We start from the raw sequence: 17,915 nt of genomic DNA on the forward strand, positions 1-17,915 counted from the left end.
TAAAGACAGAGTCTCACTATGTACTGCTCTGGAACTCACTATGTAGCCCAGGCTGGTCTCAAACTCACAGCAATCCTCCTGCCTCAGCCTCCCAAGTGCTGGGACTACAGGCATGCACCACCATGCCCGACCTTTGAAATATATTTTTAAGTAAACTTTTTAGAGAAGTTTTAGGCTCATCGAAAAATTAAGTAGGAAGTGTAAAGATCTCCCATACCCCACTGTTGCCCCATGGTCAGCACCCTCCACCAGTGTGTGTCTTACCAGAGATGAATGTTCATTGTCACCTCACCCCTCTCATCCACAGCCTGCATTAGGACTCACGCTTGTGTGGTTTTGGACAGACGCGTCATGGCCTGTATATACCATTTCACTGTTACACAGAGTAGTTTCACTGCCCTGAAAATCATCTGTGCTTCATCTCTTCACTCCCTTTTACCTCTACCCCATGCAACTATTAATCTTATTGCCGTCTCCATAGTTTGCTTTATCCAAAATATAACCAGAATGATGCAGTGAGGATCCCTTTCAGATTGGGTTCTTTCACATAGTAATATGTGTTTGTTTTCTGTGTCTTTTCATGGATCGAGAGCTTATTCCTTATTGGTGCTGAATAATATTTTATTTCTTGAACATACCACAGTTTCTTAGTCACCTACTGAAGGACACTTGATGGCCCTTAAATTTTGACAGTAATAAATAAATTTGCTATAAACACCTGTGTTTTCAGCTCATTTAAGTAAATACTAAGGAAAAGGATAGTAGGACCATAAAGAGAGGATATAGAGATTTGTAAGAACCCACCAAGCTCTCAGTTCCTAAGTGGCTATAACGTACTGAGTTCCCATCAGCGGGGAAGGAAGGCTCCCATATCTCTGTCCTTGCTAGCAGCATCCCATGTTGACAGTGTTGTGGATTTTCAGCCATTTTCATAGGAGTACAGTGGTACCTCGTTGCTCTGATTTGCACCTCTCTGATGACGTGTGGAGCACCCTTTCATAATGCTATCTGCGTGTCTTCCTTGATGAGGTATCTGGTAACATCCTTGGCCCATTTTAAAGTCAGATTTTTTGTTTGTATATGAACCCTTAAAGGGTTCTTCATATATTTTTTATTAGATTTATATTGAAATATTCCCTTTTGGGGGATGCAAATGTAAATGATATAGTGTTTTCAATTTCAAATTCTATCTGTTCATGCAGGTATATAGGGAACAAGTGAAAATGTATATTAACTTTTTATATCCTGCAACCTTACTATAATGGCTTATTAGTTCTAAGAGAGTTTTGGGCCATTCTTTTGGATCGTATCATCTGTTGAACAGCACAGTTTTATAACTTCCTACCAAATCTGTATATCTTTTATGTCCTTTGCTTTTCTTATTACATAGGTAGGACTTCCTGTATGATATTGAAAAGGCATAGTGAGAGATGACATTCTTGACTTGTTTTGATATTTGTGGGAAAGCTCTGGGTTTCTTACCATTTAGTATAATGTTAGCACTGGAGTTTTGTAGATGACCTGTAAGTTGAAGAAATTCTCTTCTATTACTAGTTCAGTGAGTTTTTAATCATACATGAGTGTTGAATTTTATCAAATGCCTCCCTGCACCATTTAATAAGATGTGACTGTTTTCTTCTTTATCTCATTGATATGATAACTTATGTTAATTCATTTTAAGATCTTGAACTAACCCTCATAACTGGGATAAATCCAAATCTGTTATTATTTGTTATTTCTTTTGTTGAGAATTTTTGCACCTGATTTTATTAAAGATATTGGTCTTCTTTTCTATAATGTCTTCATCTAATTTTAGTATTAAAGTGCAGGCTTTATAGAATGGTAGAGAAAATACTCTCTTGACTTTTATCTTTGGAGAGAGATTATGCAGAATTGGCGTTGTTCTATATTATGAGTAGTGAATCCATCTGGGCCTGGTACTTTCTCGTTTCTTTCTCTTTTTAGTTGGCTTGGCTTATCAATTTTATTGATTTTTTTCAAAGAATCAGCTTTACATTACTTTGATTTTGTAATTTATTGACTATTCACTTTTAATATCAATTTTCCCTCTACTTTTTATTGTTTCTTTACTTCTCTGTACTTTGGATAACTTGCTGTACGTTTTCTGTTTTTTCAAACTAAAGCTTAGATAATTGATGTTAAGTCTTTCTTTTCTAATATATGCATTCAATACCATAAATTTCCCTCTATATAATACATTTGGTGCTTTCCACAAAGTTTGATGTTATTCTTTTATTTTCATTTAGTTCAAAATATGTTAAATTTTGCTTCACAATTTTCTGACCTATGTGTTATTTAGAAGTATATTGCTTAATGTCCAAGTATTTTGGATTTTTTGTTATCTTTTGATACTAACTTTTAATATATTTTGCTGTAGTCTGAGGACAGATATTGTATGATTTCTATTCTTTTAAATTTTTTAAGGTGATTTATGGCCCAGAACGTTGGTGAATGTTTTATGTGAGCTTGATAACAATGTTTTCTGCTACTGTTTGGCGAAGTGGTCTAGCAATGTTTATTAAATTAATTGGTGATGTTGCTGAGTCTAACTGTCTTTACTGACTTTTCGCTTCCTGGATGTGTCCATTTCTGATAGAAGATTCTGAAATCTCCAGATATAAGAGTGGATTCATCCATTTCTCCCTGCAGTTTTATCAGTTGTTGCCTCAGGTATTTTGGTGCTCTTGTTATTAAGCTCATGTATGTTAAGCATTGTTTCATATTCTTGGAGAATTGATCCTTTGATTAGTATATAATATTCTTCTTCGTCCCTGACAACTTTCCTTGCCATGACGTATGCTATGCCTGAAATTAATATGGTCATTTCTGCTTTTTGGTTTTGTTTTGTTTTTGTTTTGCTTTTGATGCTAGGGATGAACCCAGGGTGTAACACATACCAAGCATGTGCTCTACCACTGAGTTCCATCCCCAGCGCTTTTCCCACTTTTTTGTTAGTGTTGACACAGTATATCTCACTCTATACATTTACTTTCTTCCAGGTGTTCTTATATTTAAAGTAGGTTCTTTGTAGAAAGCATCTTAGTTTTGAATCTGATAGTCTTTGCCTTTTAATTGATTCTAGTCCATTGCTGTTTAATGTGACTATTGCTGTAACTGAATTGCCAACTATTTGTTAACTGCTTTCTACTTGTTATTCTTGTCTTTTGTTACTTTTTTCACAGTCCCTTCTTTTTTTCCCCTTTCTGATTGGGCATTTATATAATTTCTTTTTCTTTCCTCCCAGCATATCAATTGTACTTCTTTTTTGTCCTATTTTAATTTTGCCTTAGAACTTGCATATACACATAAAAATAATTGAAATCCACTTTCAAGTAACACTGTACCACCTCACAGGTGGTATGACTACTTTGTGAAAACAAAATAATCCATTTTTTCCCTCTGGTCTTTTGTATCACTGCTGTTGTTCATTTTGTATGCAAATAAATATTTAATTAAACCTAAGTGCATGTATTATTGCTGTAATTATTTTGAACAGTTATCTATTAGATCAATTAAGAATAAGAAAAAGTTTTCATTTTACTTTTCCTCATTTCTTCCACATTCTATTTTTCATCCTGAAGATCTACGTTTCTGACCTATATTGTCTTCTGTCTCTCTAAAGAATGTTTTTAGACAAATTTACCTTTTTCATTAGAGCCTTTTGCAGTTAATCATAGTTGTTTAAAATTTCTTATCTTATTATTTCAGTATCCCTGATATCTCTGAATCTGATGCTTGTTCAGCCTCTTCATGCCTTTTTTTTTAATCTATTGAGATGTCTTGTAACTTTTTTTCTCGATAGCTAGACTAATGCTGGGTACAAGGAACTGCCATAAATTAGAACCGCTCATGGTAATGTAATGGTCAAGTGTCAGGGTAGACAGAGTAAGTGTTCTCCAGCCACATGATTACTTCTCTTTCAGCGACCCCGTGACTCTGAGCTGTGAACATCAGGTGTGCACTTCATGTGAGACACCCTTTATATGGGACAGGAGGGTGAAAGTTCCTGGAGTTGGGTATTTCCTCCTATACTTGGAAAGCCCGAGCTGGCTAGAGTTGGGTATTTCCCTTCCCCAACGCAGTTAGCCTCTGATAGGACCCTTTCATGTTGGGCTTTGGTTAATTTCTCTTGAGCCAGACTTTGTTAGAACAGACTATTCTGATGTATTTCAAAATGTTCTTGGTATGTCTGACAATAATCAGTTTCCTAATTATTAGGGTTTATTCCTAGACTCTCAATTCTACTGTCTTATTGATCTGTCTATCAGTATGCCAGTATCACACCATCTTGGCTATTACAGTTTCACCTAAATTTTCAAATCAGAAATTGGGAGTCTTCCAAATTGAATTTTTTTTCAAATTTTTTTTTCTGTTTTGGCCATTCTAGGTTTCTTGAATTTTCAAATGAATTTCAGGATAAGTTTAATCAATATCTTCAAAATATAGCTAGAATTGTAATGGTTTTATTTCATCTTATAAGTAACTGTAGCATGACCTTAAGCAAAAATATTCCGATTCATTTTTGTTTTTCTCTTTTCTTTTGAAAGGCTAGTGAGATTCCCACCTTCTCAAGGTGCTCCAAGATTATTTAAATGCTGCCATCGTTGCCGTTTGTTTTATTATGAAATCTTTCAATAAATTAGAGTTCTTCCTCATATTTGCTGTTAGAAAACAATAATAGAAAATTTGTTTTTCTTGTTTGTGATTACCAAAAAATAATTTTCCTTTAACTTCCTTGATGAAACTAAGTTAAGGGTCTTGAGAAGTCTTCTAATGACAGACCACGTACATTGTCGTTTGTGTACTAGAAAAACTGACCCACGGAACTGTTAGGTTGAGTAACAGAATTTGCCTACAGCTCTGTATCTACAACAGTATAATTTTAGAATCTTATTATAATGAAATTGAGTGAAGATATCTTACTTATTATTCTTCTAACAACAGAATTGTTCTCTAATTTACCTTAGTAATATTTTCAAATGTGAGTAGTTACCAATTACAGTAATCAGAATATGACACATGACTTGATGGAAATAAAAAGGATGAAATAAAATTTCCAGAAATTAGCATAGACTAGAGAGAATATCTGGGGCACTGAGGCACTGAGTAAATATTGGCTGAATGAGAGAACCAAGGAAAGGAAGCCCCTACATGAATCACTGCTTTAAAAACCATGCCCCTACCTCAGGGATGATTCTAGCTAATCCCTCAATTCAAAAGGATAAACCCTGCTTTCAGGTTAGATTGTTTTTCAGTGTTTTCAATCTCTTAAAGGATAACTTGAGAGTTTCACATTTTTACAGTGTTTATGTCATGGTTGGTGCCGATGTCCCATTTTCTTCTTGTTTACGAGAAGTTGAAAATCCTCAGAATCAATTGAGATGCAGCCAAGAAATGGAGCCAGTAATAACCTGTGATAAAAAGTTTCGTACTCAATTTTACATTGACTGGTGCAAAATTTCACTGGTGAGTTTCTGCTTAATTTTGTTTTTGCAAATGTAATTTGCCATGGTGTGGTGGGACAGAATGTTGTACTGAAACCTGAATTGCTTTTAGGGAAACAGCCCCGATTTACTTTGTTAACTACAGTGGACTTCCTTGACTTTGCATCCATTTAGGAAAGAGTATTTCTACCTTTGTACTCACTCTGCCCTGGATTAGTGGCTGGGGTTGGATTAGCTTAGTAGGTGGTCCAGACGAGCCTGTTGGACACACAGGTGCTGTTAAATCAGCACAGATGAGGAATCAGTGTGGTCTGTGCAGAAAGCCTCTGCTGAAATGTGCAGCCAGTCTCTCACTTTAGAAGGGGAGAATGGAGAACAATAATGCATCTCAATATAAACCACAAATTTCCTGCAAACGTAACTTGTGGGCAAAGTTCAAGGGATAAGAACTAATTCCTAGAGGGATATTAATGTCTTGTAGCCTTAAGAATAAATTCATAGGCATTACACTTTTTTCTAAGCCGCTTTTTAATTTGTATGCTAAAAGGGAGAGGAAAACGTGAGATTTCATATATAGGTGAGATAGATGTGTATAATATTTTTAAATATTTACATTTAATATTTTAAGTACATATCCCTGATATACTTTGATATTGATACCTGAAAAATAGGAAAGTTGTTTTAATTTTGTAGTAACCTTTAGATTTAACTTCAGTCAACTTTCTGTGATTGGTAGTGAGTGCATGAGATCTAAGTTTAAGGTTGACATTTGAACAAAGTTATTGACACATAAACACAACTGTCACTGCATGTCTTCTAGCCAACTGTAGGCAGCTTTCCAGGATCCAGTTTTGGAAAGCACTGTATTCAGGCTGCACCACTTGGCACCGCTGTGGCCTTGTGCCCTGTCCTTTGCATCTTTGAAAAATAGTGCCCTTTCTTTGTCTCTTGAAATAAAATAAAATTATTCTGTTATTCTGTATGTGCATTATAGTTGAATGTCTAACGCTCATGATTTCAGTTATGGTGCTAATCTTACAAGGGTGGGAAAGAGCAGCAGTGATTATGGTTTAAATCGAATCCTCTATTTAGGCGACTTGGAATCAGGAGGTGGTAGGCCTGACCTGCACCATTTCACTTGAGCTTGTACAGTACCATGCATTTATATTTGAGAATGCTATCTAACTTCTAGCAGTTTAAAATGACTTATGCTTTGAAGGTTTTAGTTTTTGTTGTAAGACTTTATAAATGCAAAAGCTGGAAATTTGCATTTTAAAATTTCACACATACATATGTATGTGCTACATCCTACTACAGAAAATTGCAGGAGACTTAAGGTAGAGTAGCAGAATAAATATTATAAATAAAATATTAAAAATGGAAAATTTGGGGGCCGAGGATTTAGCTCAGTGGTTCTGCCGCCTGCCTCGCAAGCGCAAGGACCCGAGTTTGATCCCCTGTACCAAAAAAAAAAAAAAATTGGGACCGAATCTCTAACCCAAAAAGTGTAACGTCTTTACACCTTCTAATGTCCAGATTGAAAAAAGAAAATTCATCAGTCATTCAGTTCTTAAAAAGACATAGAATATCAATTCCTTGGCAGAAAAGCCAAGATCTTACTGTCATTGAATAATACTTTGGGAGATGATATTGAGTAATGCCGCGCATAACGCTTCCTTGAACGCTTTTGGTGGAAACGTAACAAATTGCACATGACAACAGATGCAACAAATTTACAACCACTAATATAACAAATTTCACATGATAACATTTTTAATGTCCTGTAATAAAAACCTGAGTAGCTAAATGCAACTCGCAAAAGCAATTCGATTTTTCTGTTTCATTTTGTTGTTTTTTGGAGATGAGGTCTCACTATAGAGTCTAGGCTGGCCTTGGACTCATGGCAATCCCCCAGCCTTAGCCTCCCAAATACTGGGATTATAGGTGTGCAGCACCATGCCTGGCTCTGAAAGTAGTTCAGTTAGCTTGGGAGTAAATTGTCACAGTGTGAGTATGCATTTTTTTTTTAATCACAGGGTAGAATTCAGTAAAACTATAGCACTGAGTGGATCCATGCTCTATCAGCTGTCTTTCTAAATATTATTTCTGTCAGTTGGATGGCAGAAAGATGAGGATCAGTACATTTTGAAATTGTCCTTTTTTTGTCTTCTCTTTTTCCACTTTCACTACCTTTAGTAACTATACCACCACACCTGTTTATCAGCCAGTCTGTGGCTTGTTAACATCATACTAGAGGTTTATCACTAGGAAATAAGACATTTACATAGCAATATTAAAGACTCCTACTTTGAAAGAAGAAGAAGACAAAAACTACATCTATACCTATATTATGTATGTCCATGTACCTATGTAAAATATCCATAATGTAGGGCGGACATTCATTACCTTTCCCTAGCTCCAATAAATAGTTGCACATTTAAAGTGAGAAAGCAAGCAGAAAAGATGGATCTTTAGGGGACTCTGTCAAAGAATGTTTTGTTGTTTCAAGATCTTAAAATCTCATGATGTTTACAGCTATTAATTTTATGTGTAATTTGTCTTCTCTTGTATCAGGTGGATAAAACAAAGCAAGTGTCCACCTATCAGGAAGTGATCCGAGGAGAGGGGATTTTACCTGATGGTGGAGAGTACAGACCCCCTTCTGATTCTTTGAAAAGCAGAGACTATTATACGGATTTCCTAGTTACCCTGGCTGTGCCCTCGGCAGTAGCACTGGTCCTCTTTCTAATACTTGCTTATATCATGTGCTGCCGACGGGAAGGAGTGTGAGTACTTTCAAACACTAATAAAGAATTAGAGAGCCTGCTAAGATAACAACATGAATGATTCCATTAAAAGCGAAGTTTCATTTAGTTCATAAAACACTCTATAAATAAATTGAAATTGGGTTCAAGTCCAACTGTAGTACTTTATTCCTTTAAAGGAAATTAAAATAATTTTGCGTCTAGTAAATCAAATTAGGGACCATAATTACTTTATTCAAAGATTGTTAAGCCTAGATGTAAATCCATGCTGGTAAAACCATCCCAGAAATAATTCAGGCTAGATACTTGGTTGCACGAGCCATCTTGTGCGAGCAGAGGCTGTGGGATCTATTGACATGGTAATTACACTTTAAATAAGTAAATTGTCCTAGTCAGTTTTACCAGAAGTGACGGTCAGAATTCTTCCTGAAATCATTCTGCTGTCAAACAGGGTGTCACACTATAAATGCTTAAAATATATTAAAAAAATAACTTAGGAGTAAATTAATGAAAATAAGGCATAATTTGAGTAATGAGTCTTTGCTTCATGAATAGAACTTTCAGGACATCGATGTCAGTTAAGGTAATCTCCTGAGATTATCTGGAAGTCAGGGTAATAAAGCAAAGGATAAAAAATTAATAAAGCAGCAAGTAACAAATTCCTCCATTTTTACATGTAGCCTGATTTCATTATGTCATGAAATTTATTTCAGTCAAGAGCTGCTTCGCGAGCTCCATTTTTTTCCATGTTTTGTGTACCTCATCAGTATTCCATGGCGGTATGTGTACTCATCCAAGCAATGCCATCACCCTGGTGGCAGATGCTGCCTGGTTGCGTTTGAAAGTAACAGCATCAGCATTTGCACATCATGCAGTGTCCCGTGAGCATATCGTCTTAATGTTACAAATATCAATGCTATTATTTAATTCATAAATTTTGTTTTGTTTCTAGGGAAAAGAGAAACATGCAAACACCAGAGTAAGTGTCTTCTTTCCTGTTATTTATCATCTTTCCACTTCTCAGTTGCTGCCCATGATGCTCTTTACATGTCTGTCCTGCTTTTTTCTTTTCATTCATCATCTTTCATAGTTTATTTCATAAGTGTGAAAGCTGCTTTCTAAATAGAGTCACGTAGGAGGGGTAGAAACTAAAACTAAAAAGGGTTTGAAAATGAAGCTTACTTAGATAAAAATTAAACCTAAAATATTTCAGGTTCAGAATATTAACTTGCCATTTGTATTATGTGATTTCCCAATCTGCATTTTTATAAACCGGAGAACAGATGAAAAGAACTTTCAGACCAGTTTTCCTGAATCTACAGTAATAACCTACCATTAAATGAAACTTCTGTGAGTATTTATAAAAATGCCCCACAAAAAGCAATGACATAAAAGCATGGTAGTTTTAATCATAGAAAATAAATAGAAAACTAATTTGTCTTAGGGCTGTAATATTAACACAATGCTTCATAGCTTAGTTTAATTTGAGACTTACATACTTCAAAACCAGTTTTGAATTTCCATTTCTGCTATGTTAAAAGTATGGGAGACAGATCTCTTCCTGAGATAGTTTGCAGAATGCCCAAAATGCAATAATGTCTTGTGATTTTAAAGGAAAAGGATTTTACATTTTTTAAAATTGATGGCCCATCAGGGTAATCTGTGATCTTAAGTGTATGTTATTCATTTCTTTTTGGTGTAGCATTCAGCTAGTCCATCACAGTGCCATTCAGAAATCTACCAAGGAGCTCCGAGATATGTCCAAGAACAGAGAGATAGCGTGGCCCCTGTCAACGCTGCCTGTGTTCCACCCGGTGACGGGGGAGATCCTTCCGCCTCTGCATACAGACACCTATGATGGTACCAACATGCCGCTGATGCAGACGCAACAGTAAGTCTCCCCTCAGAGCCAAGATTAGTAGTGTGCGTGCATGATTTTATTCACGTTTGTAAAGATCCAGATCTTGGTTGTTGTTGCCTTTGTTTGCATGTTTATAACTAGAAGAGAAAAAAATCCCTCTAGGTAATTGATAATGTAGCTCCTTACTGCACTGGCCTGACACAAAGACAGTAGAATTACTGTAAGGAAATTCTTTTTTTTTCACTAATCCAGACAAGACCACATTTGTCTCAATATTTAAGAAAGTGACACTGGTAATAAACCACCCTATATGTTTGTTTGGGGACGAGTTAATTGTGAAAAGAGAAACATATCCTAAAGCATGACAAACAAAATTTTTTTGGAGATGTCATCAGAATTACTTGGTTTTGTTAACCTTTTTTAGCTATCACAGATCTGTGTAATAAAATTTTTTTCAGGGAAGAGGGTTTTTAGTTTTTGGTGTGGTCTGCTTGTATATCAAAATGTGCAGTTCCAATTTGGGCTATAAAGATGTATTTTATTGGTGCCACCTTCTCTAATGCTGGAAGACCATGGTTAGACAGCCTGGAGGAGACCTTTGAATGGGTTAGGATAAGGGCAGAAGGTTGAGGAACCTTATATGCCTAAAGCTAACTTGTGATTCATGAAATAGTAGATAAAACTCTTTTACTTTTAAGAACATAGCTCTTTTTTTTTTTTTTTAAGCACTGGAAGTCATAAAGTTACTTTTGAAGTCTTTTTCATTTTCAAAGTAAATAAAATGGCTATGCAGGAAAATTCTCTCTCTCTCTCTCTCTCTTTCTCTCTCTCTCTCTCCTAACACACATACCTTCAATTGCATGCACATACCTTAAAATGTGATATAAAAGTAAATACTGGGCCGGGACTTTAGCTCAGTGGTTCCGCCTCCTCACAAGTGAAAGGTCCTGAATTAGATCCCCAGTACGAAAAAAAAAAAAAAGTAAGTACTGCTTAAAATACTAATCTGGAAGGGCTATGAGTATAGCTTATTGGTGGAACACTTGCATATGCAAGGCCTCAGGCTCAATCCCCAGCACTATAGGAAAAAAAAAAGAGGGGGAACATGCTGGATACAAACCTCTGCCCATTGAGAGTGCTTATTATGTTGTTAGGTAAAATGAATGTGATCTGCTGGGCGTGGTGGCACATGCTGTAATCCCAGCATTAAGGAGGCTGAGGCAAGAGGATCACTGTGAGTTTGAGACCTGCCTGAACTACATAATGAGACCCTGTCTCAAAACAACCAAAATGAATGAATAAAATAAAATGTATGTAGTAATTGGAAAATTAATAATTGAGATGAGTAATACAGGCAATCAGCTTAGACAAATTTCCTGAAATATTTTAGAAATCCAAAAATATTACATTCTCCTAAAGTGTTCTAATATCATTTTCTTAGAATTGCATAGGCCAGAGGGGTGTGTGTGTGTGTGTGTGTGTGTGTGCGTGTTCACGCATGCGCACGCGTGTATAATTCATTCAGAACCTTTCAGTGATAAAGGGAAATTATACATATTTAAGATTTGGGTTTGGAAATATTGTTATATCAAAGATAGAAGTATTTAAGTTTCACGGAGTTTAGTTTAGTGAATGGAAAACGTGGATTTCTGTGCTCTTTGCTCATCAGTGGCCCAACTGTTTTGAGTCATCGTAAGACCCAGGTTATTTAGAAGATGCTCATGTGAAGCCTAAGGAAAAATTTAAGAATATTGTAACAATGCACAATTTAGCAAACCTTCCTTCCTTTTTGAGATGAAAATTATGAGTCAACTTATCATTCACCTTCAACATGAAAAGGAATTTCACTTTAAGACAAGCATCTTTTGTACTGTTTAGTGTACCAGTAAAACTTTATAAGTACTCTTGAAAAGTGAAATAGTCAAATATACATGGAAACCAGGTTTTGTTTGAATGTTTTTTAAGATACAAGAGTTCTTTGGAACATCTTGCATGTTGATATATTTTGTGAATCCCTGAGAAAAGGTCAGAATAGCTAACTTTTCAGAGAACAGAGTTTGAGAAGTGCTTCTATTGACAAGATAACAATGCTATAAAGTTAGAATGCAAAGCCGTTGTGGTGAATAGAAGAATTTGAATGTGTTTGTCAGTAAAACTATTGCTCATGAAGTTTAAGGGAGAGAAAAACCTTTGTCTTTAAGATAGTTCTTTCCAACCATCATATATTGAGAGTAAGAATAGCTCCTGAAAAATTGTTTTGATTCCCTGTGGTTAGCATTTTGTAATGTTGCTACTAATGTATGAACAAAGTAAAAATTTCTTTCTAGTTTACAACCAAATGCATCTTTCTGGCCCTTCCATAGCCCCATCAAATCTGTCATTATGTTGATCAGACCTATTTGCAAATGAACTTGCAACAATTTCAACATATAGGTGTTTTTAAGTCCAGAAAACCTTCCTATTCAGATTCCTGCTAATGGAGAAGCTCCATTAACTAGCACTTCTATAGAATAGGTTACATGGATAATTGATGATGTTCACAGTGATTATTCTGAGGCACTGCAGGATCATCAAGTATGTCTGACTCATCAGAGGAAAATTAAGTTACCTTTGGTGTCATTTCAGTGTTGACTGTATAATACTTTTCTTTTATTCTTGGAAATAGATAATATGTGCATGGTCTCTATGGTAACTCCCTATAAGCCAGAATATGTGATTAACCTCATTTTCCAACCATGCCAGATAATAGGGAATTTATTTTATCAGGTTCATCATTGCTACCCTTTACACAAATTCAGCTTTTACCATTTTCACTATAAAACATAATTTTGTTGGTTTTTTTTTTTAAGTTTTATTTCAGCTCCAAGTAGACACATAAATATTTTTTGGTCTTTTGGATAGAGCTGAACTTTCACATTTAAAATGAGATATTGTAGTTGAGGAGACATTACAATACTTTATTATCAGGTATATACTTGGATAGTGTTGCTTTGTAACTATAATTAACCCTCCCTAAAGGATATGTATTATATGTACTGAGTTTATCATTCATAAATAATTGCCCAGCTGAGGACTTCATGTTTATTCTTCAAACTTGACACCAGAAACATTCAAGCATAAGAATGTGGTTAAACATTTATGTGGGCTTCTACGTAAGACTCGTGAAGGTTCAAAGATTTCTTTCAAAGCTGCATAGAAGTTAGTTTGGTGTTTTAAACAAGTCGATCCACCTCAGAAGTATAGCGGACTTTCAACTGCTGTATAATGAGAGACTGCCACTGTTATCAATTACACTGTCTGTTTTCTTTTTGGGAGAATGCTTCACAGAGCTCCAGACTGGCACCATAAATTATCCAGCTAAAAAAAAAGCTTAATCATTTGTAGATAATAAATTTGAGACACTGATAAGAGACAAAGCTAAATTAGGTCAGCACTGAGATAAGATTATTTACCTACACTGATACCTTCTCAGGGATTGATAGTGCAGTCATTGACCTTACATGCATCTGTGATCCAGTGTACAAGCAAAATAAATACAGAGGCAGTAGAAGGAGAAGCCAGGGTAGAATTGAGAGGCATAGCCCTTACTCCAAAAGGAGGGAAAATTCCTTTTGTACAGTGTTCGTTTTGCTTTTCAAATCATGGATAATATAAACAGGCTGTTAAATTATCACGTAGTCTAAGAATGTAAGGTTAACATAATTTGATCTTTGCTAATGTATTCTTTAATATGCGTTTTTAAATTACGAAATGATTTTAGAGGTACAAGAAATTTACAGAGATAATATGGGGAGTTCTCCAGTACTATTGGCAAGTCCCTCCTATCCAGCAACTTATTGTACCACAGGCTGCATCTGTGGTCACCATGAAGAGTGCAGTGTTGGTCATTACCTAGACTCAGGCTTTTTTTGTTTTTTTAAGATTTCACTTACGTTATTTTATGTTATTTTTCTGTTCTAAGATTCTGTGTAGGACATAAGCATCTTCATGTGCCCCTGGTCTCCTCTGCTTTGAGCAGTTTCCTAGACCTTCCTCACGTGCCATGACCTGGGTAGCACTGAGCAGCTGCAGGCTTCAGTGGATTGTGTGGAAGCTTCCCACTCCCTTACCTAATCACCCTTTCTCCTCTGTACTTATTTGGTCTTTGTAGCTCAGTGAATAAACATTAACATTGATAGTAGGAAGATTTTTTTCCTTCCCTACAGGCGATTCCTTTACTGCAGTTTATTTCTACAAATCATATTTTAGAGTATTCTTAATTGTAAATGGCCTATTCCCAAAGAATCCTTGTTGTGGTTGGGGATTATATTTGTGACCCAAGATTTGACATGGAAAACCCATCATAAATTTGGTAGGTGTGCCTCAGAGTTAAACCTCTGTGATTATTTAATGAAAAACATTCAAATTCTAGAATTTTAAGTAGTAAGGCTGAGAGTGTAATGGAGTTGTTTCCAAGCTGCATTCCTGGTCAGCATCACTGTGGAGCCCACCCAGTGCAGATCCCAATGCCCTGAACATGGGGATTGGGAGAATGGTGGAAGAGCATGTTATAGGAGAGAAAGAAAAATAAGAAACAGTTGAGAATCCCTGATTTAAAGGACTTAACATTTTTTATATATATATAGAGAGAGTCTCACTATGTAGTTGAGACTGACCTGGAACTCGCTATGTAGCCCAGGCTGGTCTCGAACTGACAGTGATCCTCCTGCCTCAGCCTCCGGAGTGCTGGGATTACAGGCATTACAGGCGTATGCCACCACACCCGGCTAGGATTTAACTATTTTTTTTCCCCCCTGGTAAGGGGGATCGAACTCCGGTCCTTATGCTTGCGAGGCAGGCAGCAGAACCACTGAGCTAAATCCCTGGCCCTAGGACTTAACATTTAAAATGGGGAATATCTAAAACATCTGGTATTTCTAATGAGGGGTACACTTTTCCACGCCACCTTAAACTTCTTAAAGATGTGGAGAAGAAATCAGTGCTCCCTGAGCCTGTAGCTCAGTGGCGCCACACCTACCTGGCAAGCCTAAGGTCCTGAGTTCAATACCTGGTAGCAGGAAAAATAAAGAAAAAGAAATTAGCGCTAATAACAAAGTATTGGACAGTGAGACCCTGTCTCAAAACACCAGGAAAACAAAGCATTGCCTCGTCATCTCATTGTACACATAAAATGTACCAATAAACAATGAATATTTTTTTTTTAAATGCTAAAAGTTGGAGAGCTAAAAATCAGCTGGAGAGTGTAATTAGTTTGTAATTTTATGCTTTGGGAAAAGGGCATTGATGAGAGACCAAATATTCAGTTTCCTAAAAAAATCAATGCATTGTTAAATTTGTGAGGAATTAATTATGTCTCCTTTTAGGGGGAAATTCTGCCTTGTTACTGTTTTCTTATAACAACATAGACACTGTTTTGATTTTTTTTTTTTTTTTTTTTTTTTTTTTGTGAGTAGCAAGGATCTTTATAGAGGACCCTTAGGTAATGAATAATGTGGGAAAATGACCCACACATTTTCCTTGAAGATTTTAATTGGCTATTCAAAATTTTTCCTTATTCATTATACCAAACATAATACCTAATCCAGGATAATTGGATGTCCTTTAAAGCAGGAGGTAGGTTTTGCTTAATCTTTTGCAAACTAAGAAGTACAAATGTAGAATTAAATCTAATTAAAGATAATAACTAATCATTTTAACTTTTATTTAAGTATTTTTTCCTTTGTCTTCCTCTTGGTAGTAATGAGAACCAACTTTAAGATAAAATTCCATAAATAAATTAAGATTTAATAAAAGTATCAGTTTGCAGAAACTGTTTTGGGGGACCAAAATAATTGCTCCTTGTTAATGAAAATTGTCAATCAGCCAAGGTTATTTCAAAGCCATTGACTTCTAAAATTTATTTTTCATTCAGCAAGTATATGCTAAAAGTGTTAGGTACAATATTGCTTTATGGATTTTGGTTCGATACATTTAACTGCTTTGACTTAAAGCTGTGATAGATTTACTTTGGCTTTTTACAATCCAAGGGGAAATGCTTTCTTTCCCTTTTGATAGCAGGTAAATTTTGAAATTTAAAATCACGATGTTTCCAAATTCTTTATGACCTTCTCTCTGTCCTTCCTCCTTTCTTTCCAGCAAATAATGACCTGATTCCTCAGCAAAAGCCCTTGTAGGTCAGAGCTGGGCGTGGTAGTGCGTACCTGTAATCCCAGCTACTCCAGAGGGAGGCTGAGGCCAGAAAAGTACAAGTTCAGAGCCAGCCTGGGCATTGATAAGGACACCTTTTTATCAAAATAAAATTTTTTAAAAGGCAGAGAATGTAGCTTAGAGTGTGAGAGTTCTTGCCTAGCATATATGAGTCCCTGGGTTCATAAAAAAAAGGGCCAAATCATAATTTTTAGAAAAAAAAAAGCTGTGGCAATATCAACTTTACTATAATAATGAAAAATTCCTGAAATAATATTACTATTTTTATTGTTAAATATCTCCATCCTATGCTAAAAGAAAAAAATTTTATATTCTGCATAACTAATATCATTTTTCTTCTGCTCTGGCATAGATTCTGTGGCTTTATGCAAATCAGTTTGCTTTCATATTTTCAAGCAAGTAACGATATAATAAGTTGGTAATCATCCACCTTACTCACAGAATTACTCTACAGGGTATCCAAGAATGTCAAATTACCTTGAAAGAGTTACAAATAACAAATAATTGTATACTCTCCCAAATCACTTATTTCTTAATTTGCAAGTTATTGCCTTTGCTTTCTCAAAGAATGAGGTTTGTGCGATGACTAATTTATATAATGTTCTATTTAAATGATTGTAATTAATGGCAATAAAATCAGAAAATAATTACTGCTAGTAATTTAGAGAATTATAGTTTTCTTGACTTTCTACGTAATGCCATAGTTTACACATTATAACCTTTCAGTTAGTCCATTAATAACTTAATTATTTTAAGTAGTTTTATGACTTAATAATGGTCCTTTCTTTGAGGGATTATAAAGTCTCTATTTGAAGTCAACCCCCCACTCTCTTCCTGCATTTTTTGCTGCTTACCCCAAGTGTAGTTTGGTGTTTCTAGTGTTCCAGTAGCAGTGCTCTTATGAGGTATCGCTCTTTAACTCTTAAATTCAAATATGTCCATCATAGAATTATTATACTCTTATGTTCACTGGCTCACAGATAGTTCCAAGTTTGGGCAGCCACAGAATTAGAGCTTTGGGCACACACCTTGAAGACTTGGGGGAAGTGCATTCTCATCTTTTGGTTGAGGACTCTTTTGTACACATAATCATGTTTAATATAACTCTTCTAAAGTTTCAGTTGAAATGAAAAGGAAAGTATTGCATTGTTCTAATTTAGCCAAGCACAGATGTTCTGTGGGTACTTTTAAGTCACTAAATCAATGTAACGTACACAACTGCTTCCTCGGTCGCCTTTTTTAAGTTTCTTAGTAGTCTGTGTGTGCACCACTTTCTCACACAGCCATCTCACATCAACTAGCCAAACCCAATGTGATTTTGAAAGTTTAGAAGTGTAGTGGAAGAGGAGAAAATGGAGGCTGGAGAAAGAGTGACAGGACATAGGTTGACTTTGATCAGTGGTTTTCAAGCAGTCCTCCACAGAAGGATGTGTTGGAAGAGAAAAAATGAGAGGGATCCAAACTATCTCATCCAGGTGCTATCTTGAATGGGGGAGTCTTGATTGAGGGTTACTGAGAAACACGTGTCTCTGTTTTACCAGCTCTGCCTGTGTGAGAATGCTGACGTCGTGTTTTCTGTCATCGTTGTCTTCTTCCTTCCCCCTCCTCCTCCCCCTC

At 35.8% G+C, this 17,915-nt stretch overlaps 1 protein-coding gene across 10 annotated transcripts in view; it reads left to right on the top strand.

Moving 5' to 3' along the window:
• Window positions 1–17,915, top strand: part of Sgce (sarcoglycan epsilon) — a 69,972-nt gene that overhangs the window by 44,401 nt on the left and 7,656 nt on the right. For 4 of the 10 annotated variants that reach the window (XM_010603430.2, XM_010603433.2, XM_010603434.2 and 1 more), the window contains 4 exons: window positions 5,325–5,487; window positions 8,040–8,251; window positions 9,183–9,209; window positions 9,933–10,121. In XM_010603430.2, coding sequence (XP_010601732.1) covers window positions 5,325–5,487; window positions 8,040–8,251; window positions 9,183–9,209; window positions 9,933–10,121 — 591 coding nt within the window. Of the gene's footprint in view, window positions 1–5,324; window positions 5,488–8,039; window positions 8,252–9,182; window positions 9,210–9,932; window positions 10,126–17,915 lie in introns of those variants that run through there. The other 6 variants (XM_010603432.2, XM_010603436.2, XM_010603435.2 and 3 more) reach the window with 5 other exon arrangements.

Source organism: Fukomys damarensis, unplaced genomic scaffold, assembly GCF_012274545.1.
Source record: "Fukomys damarensis isolate Sample0158 unplaced genomic scaffold, DMR_v1.0_HiC HiC_scaffold_4, whole genome shotgun sequence".
Taxonomy (NCBI): Eukaryota; Metazoa; Chordata; class Mammalia; order Rodentia; family Bathyergidae; genus Fukomys; species Fukomys damarensis.